The 20,482-nt window shown below is 49.8% G+C and overlaps 1 protein-coding gene across 4 annotated transcripts in view; it reads right to left on the reverse strand.

Annotated features, from left to right (window-relative positions):
* Positions 1-2,657: 2,657 nt before the first annotated feature.
* The window catches only part of HHAT (hedgehog acyltransferase), a 308,869-nt gene continuing 291,044 nt past the window's right edge, over positions 2,658-20,482 (reverse strand). For all 4 annotated transcript variants that reach the window (XM_072733345.1, XM_025982284.2, XM_025982283.2 and 1 more), the window contains exon 12: positions 2,658-3,671. In XM_072733345.1, coding sequence (XP_072589446.1) covers positions 3,580-3,671 — 92 coding nt within the window. In that variant the 3' untranslated portion in view covers positions 2,658-3,579. The remainder of the gene's footprint in view (positions 3,672-20,482) is intronic.

The following is a 20,482-nucleotide window of genomic DNA, read 5'->3' on the forward strand; positions in this document are numbered from 1 at the left end:
ATAAAGATGGTACTTTCTTTTCCTTTTCAAGAGCTTGGAGGCTCTAATTTGGATAGTACCTGTTAAGTGTGGTTTTGGACAACTTAGGACCCCCAAATTGGGTGTCTCAGTACAGCCTAGCAAGATAATGGTTGTAAAAGTGCTTTGTCATGATCTAGCAATAGGGCTGGATCTGCTACACAAGCTTACCGAGATGCCTTCAAAACCTGGCATCGCCGGAACACTGTGGTACAACACATTGACAATAGGTGTCTGAAGGTGACTTCCCGATTAGAAATGAACTTTTAAACAATTTGGGTTGAAATATATTGAAGATATATTAATGCTTCCCTGCCTTTTAAAATAATAGTGTAAAAAACAAACTTTTGGGGATGAGTCCATATCAACAATATGAGTTCTGATCTGTTCTTTAATTCATTGATGGTCTCAGAAGCTAGAAAGGTAGAGGACTGCTTGCCTCCAAACTAGTCCTATATAACAACACTCTTAGTTTTGCTGTGGTTTTAATAGGTATTGCTTCCTGCTCGTGGTGAGATTCTCCACGGCACTGTCAATCTGAGTTATTTAATACCAATGGCCCACATTTTTTAAAGGGCACTTTTCTTTTTGCAGTCAGTAGAACTTAACTCAGGATGAGGAATCTGTGATCTGCAGGCCATATTCAGGCCTCCACTTGATCTCATAGAGCCACAGTATGAATACAGCATTCATTGTTAATGGTGTCCTCTACAACCTATTATTTCATTACATTGCAGAAGAGAATAAAAATTAAGGTGATAATTTTTTAAATTCCAGGTGATTGATATTCATTTAAAAATCTTACCTAAAAAAAAGTCTCACCTATGAAAAGCACTGAACGTTATGTTCTTTATATATCCTCAGTGGTGAAAAAAACCTCTCTTTGTGAATATTATTTTTGTAATTAGTCAAAAGGACTAGTAATACAGAACTAAATAATAGATACTACATTCTGGGTGGCAAAGGGGTGTCAACTACTAGAGAGGGGGATTTTGTGGGTTTGTTTTAAAAATAGAACTATTTCCCTGAAGGGGGGAGGGAGCCTCTGGTTTCTCCATGCCCACTGAGAAAAGCCAGCACCAATAAGATAATCTGGCTTCTCAATAGTTGGTCCAATTGTGTGTGTGTTTGTTAGGAAACAAACTCATTCTATTATGGTTAATTTCTTATACTCAGTCAACAATTATATGATTATTTTAAATAAGTGAGCAGTCACAATTTCTTTAAGGGGAACCCCCACCCCACTAAATTACTATCCTCCTAATACAGAGATTATGCAACTTTATATGTGATTGATACATTTTCTTTCTAGCCAGCAGTCTTTAATAGAACAAAAGGCTTTCTGTTGTCACTTCAAACAAATTAATTTGAAGGAATAAAAAAATACTTTTAGGTCTTCTTGCACAGTCCCAAGAATTACTCAAAATGACCAAGTGTTGGCTGTCCTTCAGATGTCTTGCTTGCCTCCTTGGGGATCATCTTGGCAATCATGCTTGGAGCTCTCTGGCTTGCCCACAGAGCTCAGTTGAGGTCAGAGGATCCTGGGGCTAGAAGTGACCTTGGGACCTTGTCTAGTTGTTTTCCAGCTGCATGCCTGAAGCTGCCCAGGGCTGATGGCTGTGGAAAGTGACATGTCAGATGCTCCTCAGCTGGAACTGCTGTCTTCCCAGGCACTTCAAGACTCTTTCATTTAAAGCAACTCCCAAGATTTTACTTCACATGCACAAGGAAAGATATGTTAGCATTTTCATATTACAGTTGGAGAATAGCAAGAGGTTAAAGAAAGAAAACAATGGTCCTAGATAATCCACATGTTGGTTAATCAGGCCTCAAATAGTAGCTCATCATATACTAATTCCTGAGAAGCACTCTAAGTCGTGTAATAGCTTAAAAGAAGTTCAGGATTATCACTTTCAAATATATTCACCAGTTCTTCGAGTATAAGTCGAATGAATGAATAAGCCGTTTTGTTTTTACATAAATGGTGTCTCTAAAGAGTTCAAAATTCTTTGTATTGTTTACACACGTACATTACATCAGCCGCTGGCCGACAATCATCTTCACGTTCCTGTGTTCCCTTAGCCAGCCCCTTCCTTCCATGGGAACTTCAGCCAGACTCTCTGTGGCTGACCACAGTTCCCGAACTCGTGTTAGTCCATGATCCTGTACCATATTCATTGGAGTGCTCATCTTCCCAGCCCCATTCCCTCCTTGAAACTTCCCAGCACCTTGGAATCACCTGCCTGGGCCTCCCTCACCTTTACCTCACCTGCTGAGGCCACTGCTGTCAGCCCGACTACCCCGCTGGTCTGTTCTGTGCAGTGGCCAACACAGGCTGTGCCCAACACAGGCTGTGCCCACCCCATGCCATCGGCTCCATCATGGTCTGCTCTTCCAGGCAGAATGGGCAGGAAGAAAGGATGTCAGCAAGATGGCCAGTCCTGCATACTAGGAGTATAAATCTCATTGGGTTAAAAACCACAGCCAGGACACATGACCACATCAGGTAGAAGATGTGAGATACGTGGCCAGATCAGGTCCAAGGAAATTATTTCATTGTTATGTGTGTTTAGATTTTAAGCATTTTCCTCACATAAAAAAAATTCGAAGTGATTCTACAAAAATGTGAATTACCAATGTGACAGAAAAGGCTCCATTTTATTTGAAACAAAACAAAACAATGTAAACCACTGAGTGTAAATCACTGAGCAGGAAGTCGGCTGCTGGGACTTACTTCAATGGAAAGGAAAAAAGACCGCAGGAAACCATCCTTACCCTTTGTCACTTGCCTGATAACACCTGTCTATGGACGTGCTATGCCCTGGTTCCTTAATTCTGCTTCTTTATTGGGAAAGGACGATTAACTGACTGGCAGAGGGACTGGCGTGTTTATACTTCTCGGCAAATCTAGGGAACGAGCATCCAAATGTGGATCACCATGGTGGTATTCCAGTAACAGATCTCCTTAGCCACTGACCCCTTGGAACACTATAGGATATGTTGGATCTTCTTTAACTGGGTAATGAGAAACTCGACTGTGGCTTTGTCCCTTCCCTGTTGGGGAGCTAAAGTGTGAAGCTTAGACCCCAGTGCTGGTTCTAGAGACCACATTGTAGGACATAGGCAAGAGGTCACTTAAATGTTACCAAAATGTTTCAGAAATACGCCCAGTGGAGGACAGGCCTTATCACTAATCAAGACTTCTGCACTCCAATTGAGAAATGTCTATTGTATTTAATTCTTGATAAAGTGGAAGAAACCCCAAGGGCCTTTAGGACTGGGTTCTAGACCACACTGTCATCATGTGCAGCTGGGTAAGATACTCAACAGGAGAATGACAGGGCTGAGGGGGATGAACTCTGGGTTCCCAAAGTTAGAAGACTCTCTGGTTGCCAATTTTCTATGAGAGCTCAAGCTCCCACTCTTGGAGTGAGGTAACTTCAATAAAAGATGAGCAGATCAAACAGTGGTTCCTTGGAGGTTATCTTGGTATGCGAGGTCAGGGTGAAGCACCATTTGCCTTGAAGGCCAGCAGGAAGGGCTGCCATGGGCCGGGCAGCATTAATCCACTGAGTATGTCTGGGACCAGGCAATGCCCACATGGGAGTAGCAGTACAGGAATCCCAGGACAGAGAGGGTCACATATGGCCAGCCTGCAGGGGGAGGACAGAGATGGAAAAGCAGTTAGAAATGCCTGTGGCAGGACCTTCCACAGGTGTAAACTTTCCCCCCTTTGGAGAAGGCAACCCAAGAAACAACATGGGCCTCAGTTGATGCATTAAGACACGTACCTCCTGGAAAGTGTGCTCTAACTGGAACACCAACAACTTGAACCCTACATTCCCACTGGGGTCTGCGTAAAATGAAGCATGTGCTATCTCTTTTTTTTTTTTTTTTTTTATTTATGATAGTCACAGAGAGAGAGAGAGAGAGGCAGAGACACAGGCAGAGGGAGAAGCAGGCTCCATGCACCGGGAGCCTGATGTGGGATTTGATCCCGGGTCTTCAGGATCGCGCCCTGGGCCAAAGGCAGGCGCCAAACCGCTGCGCCACCCAGGGATCCCGCATGTGCTATCTCAAATGGAAATTAGGTTTAGCAATAGGACAAGCTTTTAAAGAATACATACTTAGAAAACTAAAGTAGTTAATAATCAAAAAAGAAGAAAAGTCCATAAGACCCACAGTAAGTCTCAAAATATAGATTGGCCGTTATAATGAATCGGGTGCCATCTGTAAGCACACAGAAGGGAGAGCCTAAATTAAACATTTGCTTTCAAAACTCAAAGCTTTTAGTGGTTCCTTCTATAAGTACTTGTCTTAGAATATCTGATGTTCTTTTCTTTCTCCTCCTCTCCCTCCTCCTCCTCAATTAACAGCCCTTTCTGCTGAGTATTTGTTACTTAATGACTTCCATGTCTTCTACATGCTTCCCTTTCTCAAACATTTACTAGAAGCTTCGGAGAGCTAGAGATGCTGTGGAAGGTGCCAGATGCCAAAATAGGTGATCCCACTCCAGCTTGGGAAAGGTACACACACACTACTGAGATTTATGAGCCATGTAATATGTGCTAGATAATGTTGTGTACAGAGCACATTTAAACTGGGTCACGTGGGGTGAGCAAGAGTTTGTCATATGGAAAGGGACAGGGAGAAGCTTACAGAAAGACCAACTGAAGTGTGAACATCATGGGCCACCTCTGGAACAGGGATCATGTGATTGTGGCTACTACTCAGGGAGACGCAGGCAGGGTAGGGCCCAAGGTAGGGAGGAGGCAGTGGGGAGCCACTGAGGGTATGTACCTCTGCAGACTCTCTTCTTGCTATGTCAACAACCTGCTGCTATTGTTGTTAATAGAAGTTCAATTAATAGAGCATAGTGGTTAAGTGTGCAGGCTCTGAAGTGAAACTAGACAGTTCAAACCCTGGCTCTGCCATTTGCCAGCTCTGTGACCTTGAGCAGCTTAATGAATCTCAAATGTAAAACTAGGAAAGGGACACAGCAACTTTGTTAATAGTCTTTATAGGATGCTGTGGACTGTGTCCCCCCAAATTCATGTGTGGATGCCCTAGCCGCCAGTGCATATTTGGAGGTGGGGCCTTTGGGCGGTAAATGCATTGAGATCAGATCACGAGAGAGGGGCCATCATGATGGGATTAGTGCCCTCCTAAGAAGGGACACTGAAAGCTTGCTGCTTCTCTCTCTGCCACATAAAGACACAGTGAGGTGGCCACCTAGAAGTTAGGACGGGGTCCTCACCAGGTACCAAGTCAGATCGCATCTTGATCTTGGACTTTCCAATCCTGGAACTGTGAGGAATAAATGGCTGTTGTTCAAGCCATCCTGTCTGCGAGTTGACTAAGGCATAAGGAAGGAATGTGTGAAATGATGGGAAGGGCTGCAGGGTGTCTGTCCTATGAGAAAAGGTAGTAATAACCCTGGGGAGAGGACACAGCAGTCTTGCCCCACTGAGATTAGAGTGATAACAGGGGAGTTCAGCTCTGGTCTGCCCCTGAACTCCTGTTTTCAACTTGCTCTATAGACTGGCTTGGCACAAGAATTCTCGTAGGCCCTGAAGGCCACAGAAACAAGAGGAACAGAGGATTCCCAAGAGCCTGGCTCTAGGACCAGCCCTATAGTCCTTCCTATCTCCTGTCTGCTAGTCAGCCAGTGTATTAGCTTTCTGTGGCTGCTGGAGCAAATTACCACAAATTTAGTGGCTTCAAACAACAGAAATGCATTCTCTCACACTTCCAGATGCCAGAAGTCTGAAATCTAGGTGTTGGCAGGGTCATCGTCTCTCGAAAGGCTCTAAGGGAGACTCCTCCCTTGCCTCTTCCATTGTTGGATGACCTCAGACAGCCCTTGACTTATGGCAACATACCTCCAACCCCTGACTCTGTCTTCAAATGGCCTTCCTCTCAAAAAAAAAAAAAAAAAAAGCCTTCCTCTCTGTGTACCTCTGTGTCCTTTCCTCTCCTAAGAACACCAGTCATTGGATTTAGGGCCTACTCTATATCCAGGAAGAATTCTTCTCAAGACACTTACCTAATTACATCAGCAAAAAACCCTATCTCCAAATGAAGTCACATTCTGAGGTTCCAGATAGACATGAATTTGGGGGGAGGCACCATTCAGCCCAGTATAGCCAGGTATTTTTCAAGCTTCAAAATGGATCCATCCTGCCTGGAGGCCCTCAGATGTCTATCCTCTGTGGCTCAGACACAGATGCCAGGGGACCTGTCAACATCTGCTCCCCAGTAGGCTCAGGAAGCAGGAATTAGGGAGAGGGCTTCAGGCATGGGGAGCAGTCCCAGACTTCAGCTGTGTTTAGGATGATGTGCTGGCAGGTGTTTGGTAAACACAGAACCCAAAGGCTGGCTATGGAGGTGGGAGAATGGGGATGTTTTATTTACACAAACCTGGGCCTGGGTCATTGGACAGCTGTGCTTGGCCTGTGGGGGACATCCTTGTGAAAGCTTCTAGCCAGCACACAGAACTATAGGGGGGGAATATCCCCAATACCGCCTGGAAGTGTGGCATGTACATGTTCAATTTGGACCACAGTTAGGCCCTGAAAATTCCTTCCACCATTAACTGTCTGCCAGGCACAGAGGCAGGTAGACCGCAGTGTGGGGACTTGTAATCCTGATTCTACTATGAGACCCTAAGAGGGCCTTGGTTTCTCCATCTACACAATGGGAGGCCAAAAATAAACAGAAGCACATGAAATAAAAAAAGATCACAGATTTGGTTGTGCTTTTAAAAAGTGTTTCAGAAATGCTATAGGACCACCTGAGAAGTCCATGTACATAGTTTATGTGTGAAGCTGTTCTGTCTACCTGGCTCACTGGCCCTTTGAACAGGAGCGTTCCTATAGATAGTAGCCCCCGTGTGTACTGGATGGCTGCCAAGGACCCCTTAACTTTTCCCGACCTCAGGAATAAGATCTATGATGACGAGGAAAAAACAGTTTCCACAAGTCACCCTTCCACAGTCTTCAATCAGCATTTCATGAGCATCTGCTGTGTGCCTGGCCCTGTCCTGGGCATCAGACATCAACATCCCCCTGTGTGGGTTGCCTATAGGCCTGGGGTCTTTGACTGTGGCAGCTGCTACCCAAGTGCTGAGGAGGTCCAAGTGCTGAGCAGTGCTTAGGGGCAGGGCCTGCTCTTCATCAGGCCTCAGATGAGCACAGAAAAAGAAACTGGGATGGGCAACATCCCAATGTTCTGGCAACATTCGGGGGTTGCCATGATGCAGTCATCCAGGCTTGTCAGCCATTAACAAGAGATGGCATCCAAAAAGAGTTCTGTCCTGCCAAGTGAACACCGGCCTCATCCTGTAGCCCTTACTTCCCCTGGCCTCTCCCCTCTGTGTTCTCCTCCCAGGCTCTCCTTTTGCACCAGGATTTCAATCCACAGTGTGTCATTTCCCATATCCTGGCATCCCTGACCCCATTCACGCACACACACACACACACACACACACACACACACACACACACACACCATTAATGTGGCTCATAAAGCCTGGTGGGAAGTATGGTATTGATCAAAGGAAAAGATCCCTCTTAAGCGAGTACTTTAAGGCCAAAGCCCTCTGCACACTCGGTATATTCATGGCTAAGCCCCCAGATTCAATGATGCATCCTGGTGGGCTTTTGATACGTAGACCTATTAAGATCTAAACAGTTGAGCATCTTAACAGATGACAACTAGGCAGCACTGAAGATATTACAAACAGGATGCTAACAGGTTGGACAACAGTTGCAAAAGATTGGGTAATACGGTTACCAGGAAGATTATTTGACAGATATAGGTAAATGCATAATAAGTAGGATGTATAGCACAGTAGATTCAATTAAGAAGATCAATGTAGGTGGTATAATAGACGGAGTTAATAGGATGTAGGTGTTGTATCATGATATTGTTAATAGGACACTGGTGAGCTGTATAATAACTACAGCTAATAAGAACAGGTAGGACACAGAGGGAAATGTCTATTGCTAAAAGAAAGCAAGCAGTGTAATTTACTTGAGGTTATTATGGCTGAGCAATTTTCTGAGCAATTACATTAATCTGGAAAAGACTGGAAAGGCTGAGGCTCAGGATAGTGAAGGAAAAGACCATCATCGACATGCAGGGCCATGAGGAGTCAAAGGATGTATTAAATTGGTTTTCTGGAATGTGATGGGACAATCAGAACAAGCAGCAAATCTAATGAAAACCGCTGTTTAAAAGGGAACATGCTAGAATGTTTGCAGCCACTGTGGAACACAGCTTGGAGGTTCCTCAAAAACTTAAGACATAGAATCATCCCACATATATATCCAAAAGAACTGAAAGAACTAGAAGAGATATTTGTGTGCCCATGTTCACAGCAGCATTATGTACAATAACCTAAAAGGGGAAACAACCCAAGTGTCCACTCACAGATGAATGGAAAAACAAGATGTACCCTACACATACAATGGAGCGTTAGCCTTAAAAGGAAGGAAATCCTGACACAGGCTACAACATGGATGAAGCTTGAAGACATTATGCTAAATGAAATAAGCCAGACACAAAAGGACAAAGGCTACATACGAGGTCCCTAGAGTAGCTGAATTCATAGGGACACGAAGTAGAATGGCAGCTGCTAGGGGCTGGGGAGAGTAACGGTACAAGAGTTTCAGTTTTGCAGGATCAGAAAGGTTCTGAAGATGGATGGTGGTGATGGTTGCAAAGCAGTGTGAATGTGCTTAATGCCACTGAACTGTGCACTTAAAAATGGTTAAAATGGCAAATTTTATGTTATATGTATTTTGCAATAAAAAATTCTATGCTGAACAAAAGAAGGCATTGACAAAATTATATGTACATTATTGCATTTATGTAAAATGAAAATTGACTTACAGTAACCAAAAGCTTGTCAGTGGTTGCCAGGGGCTGGAGCAGAGGGAGGGACAGATTATGCAGGGGACACCAGGAATCTTTGGGGTTGGTGAAAATGTTTTGTATCTTGATTATGGGAATGTTTTCAAGGGTATGTACAACTGGATATATTTATATATATTTTGACGGATATATTTTACTGTGGATATGTTTTACTGTGCATAAATTACTTCTCGATAAAGTTGTAAAACAATATAAGAATTGGGAAAAAACCCCAAAAACACATTTTTAAAGTAACAGTGGAACATTAGCGAATCACAGACTTGCAGTATTCCACTGCGATGTCCTAGGTTATATAGGGTCTAAGGTATTCAAAGAAAAGATGCACATGCAAGAAGATACAATTCACATTTTAAATGATGACAGGTGTTCAGTCTTCCATCTCCCGAGGGGTAGGAGGACCTGCCGTTTGTGGGGCTGAACAGCGGGCTCACTCATGCTCGCTTCCACTGGGGCCTCTGAGCAGGACGACGCTAAGGGCTTTCCTAACTATGCAGATACTCGCAGCAGCTGAATCAGCACAAATCCCTCCCCCAGGGAAGAATCAATCCTTCCTAATGGGAGAGGAGTTAATCGAGTTGCTGGACTCCCCCATCCAGGCTCACTCAGCTGTCAGTTTGGGCCCCGCTCCTGAGCCCGTGACTGCCATTTTGGCTCTAACGGGGATTTTTCAAAGGCCACATCCTACTGCCAACCAGCTACCTAGAGAAAGTAGCTGGTGACCACCATATGAACAGCTTTGCTGGGAAGACTTTTTCCTGCCCTTCCTCCCAGTGAGCCAGCACCATCACCTTTGTCCACACGCAAGTACTTTATGAGGCGTACGCAATCTACTGTGCAGTTTACGAAGGATACACAGTCTTAGTGGATCCTTACAACACTCTTAAAAATCATTAACATATACCAATACCCTTGCTTGAAGCCACACTGCCTCCAAAGGACCCAGGGCCCACATTCCAAGCCCAGAGTATCAGGTTCAATCCTATTTGGAGAAAGGTCTGAAGGACTTCAGTCTGTCTCTTAGTTTTTACCTACACTTATCTACTTACCTATCTTTTACCACTAACAATGCTCTAGCCTCCTCCTTCCACCCACCCAGACAAGTTTTCTAGCCAGAGGCTCTGATGTCCTGTCGCCCACTGATCCTCGCGCTCATCTACTGCTCAGTTGTCACCTCGCTGCATCACAGCCCTCCTTGGGATTAAGGAACACTCACTCTCAGGTTGGCTCTTGGATCCCTAGAGCTGAACGGATGGACTCTGGCTTTCTGGTCCCATAGAGCAGCAATGTCACTCAGTGACTCAAACCCATTCTAAGGGAGAAGAAGAGGTTCCCGTTATTCCTGAGAGCCATTAGGCTACAAAGGAAAGACGTCTCACCTCCACAGATAAACTCCTCAGTTGAAACCAAAGCCCGCAAACGTGAAGGATGTATTATAACTATCAAATGCCATCAACATAGCCACCCATATCCCTGGGGATGCAGGTGCATGTGGAACGGCCCACTTGGCATCTTGATGATGAGGCTGATGAATTTCAACCTCCATGGACATCCTTTGTGAAGCGGTAGGCTCAGAGAAGGATAGCCAATGGGGAAGTGGAACGAAGAGGTGATTCCAGGAGATGCTGCAGAAAAGAGAGTCATAGGACTTGGTGACTTTTGGATTTGGGGGCCAATGAATACATTCCCTCTCACGACCCTGAGCATTGCCTCACAGAGTACCCTTGGGGCTGACATTTGGCGTCTGCACGTCAGAGGAACTCTACCCAAGGTCAACAGGCTGATTCACTAGCCTACCAGTTAGTAAAAGCCAGGATCCCAGCCTTTCCCTCATGACCTGTTCTCTGATTTCACATCAAAAGGGGTAAACCCCTGGTTCTGTAGGGGCTTCCAGGACTTGCTCCAGCACATGGCTGCCGTCTCTTTGGATTGACGGGTCTGTGCCCGTGCCTTACATTTGTTAGGTAGGCTCAGGCTCCGAGAAGCACCACTACCCGTGTGCCCTGGCACTCTCTGCACCATCTCACCAGCTTTGCTACTGTCATTTCATTAATTATTCAGAATAACTTTATGCACTGTTGCCTCTGTTAAAAGAGCTAGCTCCTGACAGCGCTTTATTTTTAACAATATTCAGGCCTGATGGGGGGAAATGATAAGGTGCCTTGGTAGCTTTATTTAAATCTTATTTACTCCAGTACTCCCAGCCTGGAGATAATGTGGAGCCATTCATCAAACAGTCCTGAGCCTGCAGACCTTCCTCCAGAGCTAAATTTAGAGCTGTAACCTTAATAAAGCTATAGGGCAGGAGCCTCTTCCCATCAGAGAGCTACGTTATGGAAGGATACACAGCAAAAGCAAAGCTGCCCCAGTTTGAAGCCTGTAAACTGCTGGGTCTATTTCCAAACACATGGGGAGAGGGACAGGAGGTGTTAAGAACATATTCTTGCCACTTTAGGGTTAAATAACAATTTCTTACCTTCATATAGTTTATAAACATAGGGTTTGAGGCCTTAGTGCTTTTCCCAAAAATGCTCAGCTGCCTCTTTTGTGTCTTTTCATGAGAAAGAAGGACTAGATGGTTCTAATTTGTCCATGATATTAAAGCACGAAATCCTATGGCACTGGTTTCCCAACATGAGCCCACATCAGAACCACCTGGAGGCCACATCGAAAGAGAATGCCAGACTCCCAACCCACAGTTTCTGATCCAGGGGGCCCAGGCCAGGCCTGAGATGTGCACTTCTAACACATTCCCAGATGGCGTAGATACTGCTGGTCCAAGAACCACACTTTGGGAAGCACTGTTCTAGGGGAACTCCACGGAAAATCGAGGGAAGAACTTTCTGTTGACAGAGTTGTTCACAATGACCGAGCTCTTTCATGGAGCAGAGAAGACAGACGGTTACAGAGCTTATGTGTACCCAGGTGCATGGCTGGGCACATTCCACATTCTCGCAGCTGCCTTATGGGGGGGTAGGGGAGATCATTAATCCCATTTCACAGAAAAAGGAAACTAGGTCTCAGAGAAGTAGAGTAACTTTCCCATGGCTTAACAGCCAATTGTTCATCAGGCCAAACTAGAACTCAGGGCTGTATGACTCCAAGTGCCCTGGGCCACCCAAGCTCCCAAAGCAGTAGCTCGGGCCACCAGAGGGAAAAGCCCACATTGGGCCCTTACCGCCCATCTCGCCCCCTTCCTTAGCAACTCTACCAATGGTGCCTAAGGTAAGAGCAGGAAGGGGGAAACAGCAAGTCTGGATTTTCAGGCATCATCCACCACTAAATCACTAGGTCACATGCCTCTAGAAGCCTCGATTTCTCCATTTTTGTAAGGGAGGACAAAGAAAGCATTGATGAGCACATCTATATCCCTTGTTATATAGACTGAGGGCCCAACTTAGGCTGTATCCATTAAAGAGCACGCTCCCAGGGCCTCCATAAGGAGGAGGGACACACGGAGGAGGGGGTGTCTCCAGGCCCCCACGGGAGCTTCCTGGCGTCCGAGCAGGAGTGGTTTGCGGGGCCCGTGTGCACGTGCTAGCCGGCACGAACAGCGGCCGTAAGTAAATCACGCCGTTCACGGGCAATTTCGTGTCCTGATGCAGCCAAGCCAGGCTGCATTTTTCATCCTCTCTTACCTCCCGGCACAAGCCTCATGGGCAGAAGCCTGACGGAGGCGCTCACTTCCATAAAGTAAAATCATTTCGTGTGAAATTGAGGAAGTGCGGAGAACAAGCCAGAGCCGCTTTTTCTCACTCTGACAGCATAGCCGGCAGCGCTGAGAACACGTGCATTTTCTCTCTCTGGAGCCAAATGGGTGGGGACTCGCTTCCCAGGACGCTGTCCCCGCAGTTGGTGCCACAGTCCCAGCTCCTGTCACTGGGACCAGAGGCTACACCGTCAGAACACGCCTCCCAGCTGTTGCTCTTCCTTCACCTGTGTCTAATTAGGGCTGCTCTTCATTGCTCACTCATGACCACGCTGCTCAGCACAGCGGATGCCACCTCGCAAGTGAGCTCATGGAAGGCACGTCCCTCAAACAAAGGGACATGCACCGTGTGGGTCAGGCTCCCTGCCACACAGCCCCGGTGACCGCTCACCCACGCTGGTATTTGTGAGGCACCTGCTGTGTGCCCGGCATTTAGACAGGCAGCCTCGATCCCTGCCATGTACAGTCTGCACCTTCGTCTGAGGCCCGGGAGCAGGTGCCACTGACGGCTGAGAGGGTGCTCGGGGGCCCCGACTCTTCACCTACGCTTTCAGGTTCGGCTCCTCGGCCCCGTTACCTAAAGGTGCAGACAATGAAAGACTTGGGGCAAACAGCAGAGACGAGACTCTCAAACCACTGCGTAGGCTGGGCTGATGGGCTGACCCTAGTAAGCTGAAATTTCACTATGATGAAAACAGCTGAGCTTCACAGTATTTTTTTTTTTAAGATTTTATTTATTTATTCATGAGAGACACACAGAGAGAGAGAGAGGCGGAGACACAGGCAGAGGGAGAAGCAGGCTCCATGCAGGGAGCCCGACGTGGGACTCGATCCCGGGTCCCCAGGATCACGCCCTGGGCGGAAGGTGGTGTTAAACCGCTGAGCCACCCGGGCTGCCCAGTTTTTGTGTCCTAATCCAACTATGCAAATATGGAATGGAGGGGGTCCAGGCGCACGTCCCGGGAGGAGCGGCTGATAGACCAGGCAATATCCATCCAGGAACACGGAGAAGGGAAAAGTGCTGCCTGCTTATATATAAAAATCTACCCTCGGGCAGCCCGGGTGGCTCAGCAGTTTAGTGCCACCTTCAGCCCAGGGTGTGATCCTGGAGACCCAGGATCGAGTCCCATGTCAGTCTCCTTGCATGGGGCCTGCTTCTCCCTCTGCCTGTGTCTCTGCCTCTCTGTCTCTCTCTCTCTCTCTCTCTCTTTGTGTCTCTCATGAATAAATAAATAAAAAACATTTTAGAAAATCTACCCTTAGAAGAGGTTTGAGGGGACACTTGCATGAGGAGGGGGAGGAGAAACTGAGGGCGGGGGCAGAGGCACACTTCAGCAGCGGGAGCCCAACCCAGCACAGGCTCGGGAGACACTGGGCTTCCTCCCGCGGGGAATGCAGGGAACGCAGCCGAGGGGGGACAGGAGGCCCGAGCACAGTGCAGGAGGTCCCTCTTTCAGAACAGAGGCAGAATCAGGTCTGAGAGTCCATGAACCTGCTTGTCTCCCCACAGGGCACTGGGGCCAGGGCACACGCCGTAAATGGGCAATGAAGAATGGGGAGCTGGAAGCAGCACAGACACAGACACAGTGGCGGGCCTTGGTGTCCTCCTTCACCAGACTCCCAAGTCCCTACTACAGGTGATTAAAAAGATGACTTGTTGCAAAATCCCTGAACAAGCAACCATATGGATGTACCCCTGGCCCCCACTTCCCCAGCTCGGGCCTCTGAAGCCACCTGACTGGAGTGCCCCTGGCTGTGGGTGTGCCTGGGACAAGAGGCTCATGGGCACCTAGGCTTGGCCAGGGGACAGCAGAGCAGGAAAGCCACTCCAGGCCAGCCCGGCTTTCTAACTCCCCATGGAACGTACAGGGCGAGCTGCAAGGGGAGAGAGAGAGCCACGCCTGAGCCACGTCGAGGTCCGAGAGGTGATGTCAAGCGACGTGCCTGACACCCTCTTTTCCTATAGCAGTTGTTAGATAAGGGACTGCAAATTACTTGACTTAAATTTCTCAGCAAAGAACAGAAGGATAATAAAACCAGGCTCCAGTGGTCGTGGTGGCAGCTCTTCCTGGAGCTCTCGCAGGCGACAGTGGGCCCGGAAGGCCATCGGCCCCTGGGGAAGAGCAAGGAACCGTCCGCCTGTCAGAGACGGTTCTCACCTGTCCCCACGCGCGGCCTCTGCAAAACCCAGTTTGCTCCCCTCGGTGCTGAGCAGGGGGTGGGTTTGAGCCCTGGAGGCGCCACGGCCCTAAGAGCCCGTCTGTGCCCCATCTTCCAGCAGCTGCTGCTTGGAAAGTGGCTCCTGCCCCCCCTGCCCCGCCCCGTGCCCGGGACCAGGCCGCAGGTGGCCACCTGTGTCTCAGGGGGGAGCGTGGGGGCGCAGGGCAGCTCCTCTCTGCGGGTCCTGAGCCCACAGGCCTGGTCTCACTCGCAGGGACCCCAGCGCCCCGGGCTGCCTGGTGCCTTCCCGAGAAGGAAGCCGACAGGAGCACAGAACAGCTCGGAAATCAGTTCAGGAAGGCGTGGCCCCAACGTGGACGAGTGGGACATGGGGACAGCAGCTCGCTTCTGGGGAGCAGGCAAGAGGGGCTCGGGGTGCCCTGGCAGCCACAGTGTCACCCTCCGGCCAGCAGCTGGGCGCCGTGTTCAGAGCAGCTCAGCCCTCTGGTGGCCCGGGCCCGGGGGAGGCAGCCGCGGGGCCTCGGGGAGCCCCGGCTGCTTTGGGGACGGAGGAGGGGGGCAGGAGCCCCCTCAGGGCCCTACATCAAGCCCCCAGGGCTCTGGGGGCCAGCGGGGAGGCACAGGGCCGCCCCCAGCACGGCCGCTGCTCCAGGACGGCGGCCACCGTCACTGCCACCGGGCCAGGGGGCGCAGGTGGGACGGAGCACGCGCCCGTGAAGCCCGGGTGAGGCCGGCCCCTCCAGCCCCAGGCTGTACCACAGCCACCGCCACCGGGGTCACCCCACGGAGGGCCTGGACGGGCCCCGCAGCGCGGGAGGCTGCCAGGGCAAGGTGTCGTCTGCAAAGAGACACAAGGTCACGCGAGAGGGGAATTAGACTTATCCCACGTCACGTGGGGAGACAGGAGCAGGGGCCACAGCCGAAGTGACAGGAGCAGCTGCCAGGCGGCGGCCCGGGCTCCCAGGCCCGAGAGCACCACGCGGAGTCCCGGGGGACGCGGCCTGGGGAAGGCTTCCTCTGAGGCGAGCGGGACAGCGGCCCCCAGGTCCCTGCCACCTCTTAGAGGTGACAGCCCTATAGAAGGAAAGCCCCCCGACCGTCCTGCCCTGCCCTGGCCCCGGGAGAGGCATCCCCTGCACCGGGAGCAGAAGGCCACGTCCCAACAGGCTGCGGAAATGTCACAAGGTCCAACAGATTGTTAGTGAAGCGCTTATGAGCATATTTACCTGACGTGGAAAGTGACTCACACACTTCTGTGGAACTCGGGTTACAGAAAAAGACATTTTGGTGCCTTGGAAGATCCCGTTCTGAAGGAACACTGTGTCCCCCCCTTCAGGCTCCCAACTCTGGCTGGTGGCCTCGGTGGCGGGTCCGTGTGGGAGAGGGGGCAGCCCTGCCAGAGGCTCCGGACCCACCCCGGGCTGTGTCCCCCCCGGGTCCCTCCCGGCGACCCTGCTCACGGGGACACTGGCCAGCCTTCGCAGGGGGCGACTTCACAGGGCCGCTCGGGGGGCCTCTTCCGCAGCCGCACGCACCCTCCACAGGGGCAGGGAGACGGGCCTGTGAAGAGCGGCTGAGAGGCCAGGCCCAGGCAGCCCGGCGTTCTCGGGGGTGAGGCCTTCGTGGTAGCTGTGGCGAGGACGCAGGCGCTGGCGCCCTTCCACCGGCAGGAGGGTCCCGGGGGCTGACCTAAGACGTGGCCGCCGCTCACCCTCCTCCCGGGGTTAACAGTCAGCTGCCAGCAGCCGCGGTTTCTGGCTGGGTTTTGTTTGTGACCTCAGAGCACAGGACTTACACTCTGGGCTCCTCGTAGAGTTCCCAGACGCCCCCTCGGTGCAGGTCACGTCAGGGCGTGGAAGCAGGCCTCAGTGTGCCTTCTCGGATTCCTCTACAGTGACAGGGCAAGTGTCTACCCGACTGCCCCAGGGCCTGTCTCTTCTGTCCAGCTCCGCCTGTGTCCAGGAACGAGCCTTGAGGTGGTGGAGGAAGAAGGAACTGTGACAGCCCCTCACCCCGCGCCGGCTGGTGTCATCTCCAACGACACCCAGAGTGTGGTGCTGACCAAAGCCACTGGCACCTTTGGCATGAGAGAGCCTCCCACCCCTTTCTTGGGGCCGCTGTGTGTTCCACCTGGGAGGACCTGGCTCCGTTCTGGTTCTGAAGGCTGGGAAGGACCTGACCTGAAGAAAAACTCATCATCCTTGTGACTCATCATTCAACACTCATCGAGCTCCTACTATGCACAGGGCACTGGGCTAAGTGTTGGGGATACCAGAGAGACTGGAAGTCCGGCTTGGGGGCACCTGGGTGGCAGTTAGGTGTCCAACTCTTGGTTTTAGCTCAGGTCATGATCTCAGGGTCCTGGGATCGAGCCCCATGTTGGGCTCCATGCTCAGCGGGGAGTCAGCTTGAGGATTCTCTCTCCTTCTCCCTCTGCCCCTCTCCCTACTCATGAACTCTCTAAATCTTTTTTTTTTTTAAAGGAAAGAAAAAAATGAAGAGCTAGCTTGCAGTTAGACGGGAATTAGGGTGCAAAAAGATACATCATCATCTCAGGGTGTTTCCCGATGTAGGTGAATAAATGAATGAGCCGGCATTGGTTCAGCATTTATTTAAGCTTGTTCTCGTGTGCTGGGCATAATGTGAAGGGCTGAGGAAGATGGCATAGGAAGGACTGGCCCCTGGCCCCTGGCCTCGGAGCGCGCCACCTGGAGAAGCAGGGAGGCACCTGTGCGGCAGGGCCCAGGCCCAGAGCGCCGAGAGCCAGTGTGGAGAACGCAGGGGCGGACGGGGCCAAGGAGATGCGGGCTACGTCTGGGCACTGCCGGCCTTGCCGAGCTGTTGCCCTCTCTAGGCACGCACCTTCCAGTGGTCTCTATCCTCTGGGTAGACCCTCCCTCGATGGGGGAAGGCCTGCCCTCCAGGAAGACTGTCCATCTCATGTGCCCCCGGCAGGTAGCGGGTCGTGCCCTCCATAGCAGCTCACCGTTTCACTGTTTCTGGATTTCTATGAAGTGAAGAGATCAACACAAACTTCTTCACTCCTGGCATCGTGATCTCTGCCAGGAGTTCACCGGACAGCTAGGCCGGAAAGGCTGCACACTTTGCACTCTTTGGACCCTTCAGCCAGAGAGCCAGAGGCAAGGTTGTGTTTGCCCTGAGTTCTCTCCCTCCCCCGCACCCTTGCTTCTTCCCTGCTCGCTCCCCTTCATCTCTCCCCTCCCACCCACCCGCACATTTAATATCTCTGGTTGGGGCAGGCAAGGCTCTGCTGCGTCAGCGTCAGCGTCGTCTCATGGAAATCTCCCAGCGTGGCTGAGCCCCTGGTGTGTAGCTAACATCGGCTCCAATGACTTCCCCCGGCTCTTGACTGTTAGGTTCTCCTTCAACTCTGAGCCAATCATGAGGGTGAAAGCGAGGATCATGTCAACTGTCTCAGCCGCACCGGTCATGGGCCTCCGGGCCAGGGCTCAGGGCTGTTGTGAGGTTCCCACCTCCTGATCCACTGGCTCCTTCTTGGAGTGTCCCTTGTCACCAACCAACTCCTGGCCTAGAGCTCCCGCTCTCTCCCATGAAGCTAGGTTTTCTATGCTTCTTTCTCTCCGGGATGGTCCAGGCCCATCACTAAGCTTGTGTTGCTCCTCACTTCTGAGCAGTTCCTAAAGGACGAGGCAGAGAGGAGGAGGGGAGGGAAGGGTTCTTCTCAGTTTCCAGTTCTGGTCAGTATCCCTGCGGCAGCAGAAAGCAGCCCTGGCTTCCACGGACATGTTCGACCTCAGCAGAAGTCGCCTCCCTGGCGGCCCGAGAACCAACCATGTAGCACCCCCGGATCTGAGGTGCGAGCAGAGGCCAGGAGGCAGCTACCCAGGACTTCCCAACGTGGCACTTCAGCAGTAAAATTTCATATGGTGGATTATCTCCTCTTTCTCCAATTTTAGTATATGTGCTGCCGAAGCAAGCACTCCTCTTTCTCTTCATGATTTTATAACATGAGAATATGTAAGACAAAACCAAAACCACTGTATTTGGCTCTCCTGGACGAACCAGAGGAGGAGGTGCCATGAAGCAATACTTCAGTAAAGGACAGACCTGCCCAGTGCCCACACACCTCACTCATTTCCCTACCTTCCCCACCACCTTCGAAGGACAGAAGGGTCCAAGAGCTTGAAGGGCACACGGGGCATCCAGCTGATCTAGCAAGAGCTAAAGAGAGAAGAGCTTCCGAATATTCTGATGAAGAGTTTGAGTCATAACTCTGAATGAATCCCTTTAAATGTTTACAGGTGGATAAATTCCAAGGCTGCAAATATGGAATTATGTTTGCCCTTTTCTTAAAAACACAAAATAATCAGACTTCCCCCTTTGTTAAACTCAAGAATGCACCAATAGTACAACCCTTTAAACGGAACTTTCAAAAATAAATTTTTATATGGTTATTTTTCTTTCTCTGACTTATTTTGCTTCACATAATACACTCTAGCTCCATCCAGGTCATTGCAAATGGCAAGACTTTGTTCTTTTTGATGGCTGAGTAATATTCCAGTGTGTGTGTGTGTGTGTGTGTGTGTGTGTGTGTGTGTGTGTGTCCTTCACAACTTCTTTGAACCATTCATCAGTCAATGGACATTGGGGCTCTTTCCACAATTTGGCTATTGTTGACAATGCTGCTATAGACACTGGGGAGCATGGGGTGCATGTGTCCCTTTGAATTAGTATTTTTGTATTCCTTAAGTAAATAAATGCCCAGCAGTACAATTGCCAAAACTAATATTACACTGCATGTTAACTCACTGGAACTTAAATAAAACTTTTAAGGGCACCTGAGTGGCTCAGACGGTTAAGTGTCTGACTCTTGATCTGAGCTCAGGTCTTGATCTCAGAGTTATGAGTTCAAGCCCCACGTTGGTCTCCATATTAGGGGAAAACACTTTTAAAAAATAGAAATATTTTTTAAAAATACTCTTCACTTCAGCACTATCTCTAGGATGAGGGACCATAAAGCAGAATGGAATAATATTGCCTGCCTTCACAGCTGGGGCCAGTTTCAGGAGCCAGAACGCTCAGCCCCAGAAGAGAGCATTGCCCTTGCACTCAGGAATCCTGAGATCCACCACTTGTTAGCTACATACACTAACTTCTCTAAAATTCTGATTTTCTTTTCTTTAAAAACCAAGATCAAGCCCTACTCACAAAATCATTATGAGGAGTGGATCTGCCTCATTTCCTACCCCAACCCCCATTCATTCAGCAAGATGCCTGAAGAGGGCAAAGCTCTGGCAAGAACGTACTCAGACACCTCACAACTCTAAGTTCACTGCTGTTGAGCGAGCCCACTTCTGGCTTACGGAGGTACAGACACCCAAGCACTGGATGTACTATTTTGTCTTTCTAACACCAAACTTGCTGCTATATTTAAAACCAGCATCCCTCCAGTATGGCTGGTTGTCAGTAGCATGATTTCTGTACCACCAGCTTGCATCTCCACGCCAATATTCCAATGTGCTGCTTTCTCTTTCCCCAGAAGCTAGACAAGTTGGTTGACACCATATATGATAGGTCAAGACCTTTCATGACACTGTCCCCCACGTGGCCACTGCTAGAGTCAACACGGGACCTGAGGCAGCCACCTCTCAGACACAC

This window comes from Vulpes vulpes, chromosome 13 (genome assembly GCF_048418805.1).
Source record: "Vulpes vulpes isolate BD-2025 chromosome 13, VulVul3, whole genome shotgun sequence".
NCBI lineage: Eukaryota > Metazoa > Chordata > Mammalia > Carnivora > Canidae > Vulpes > Vulpes vulpes.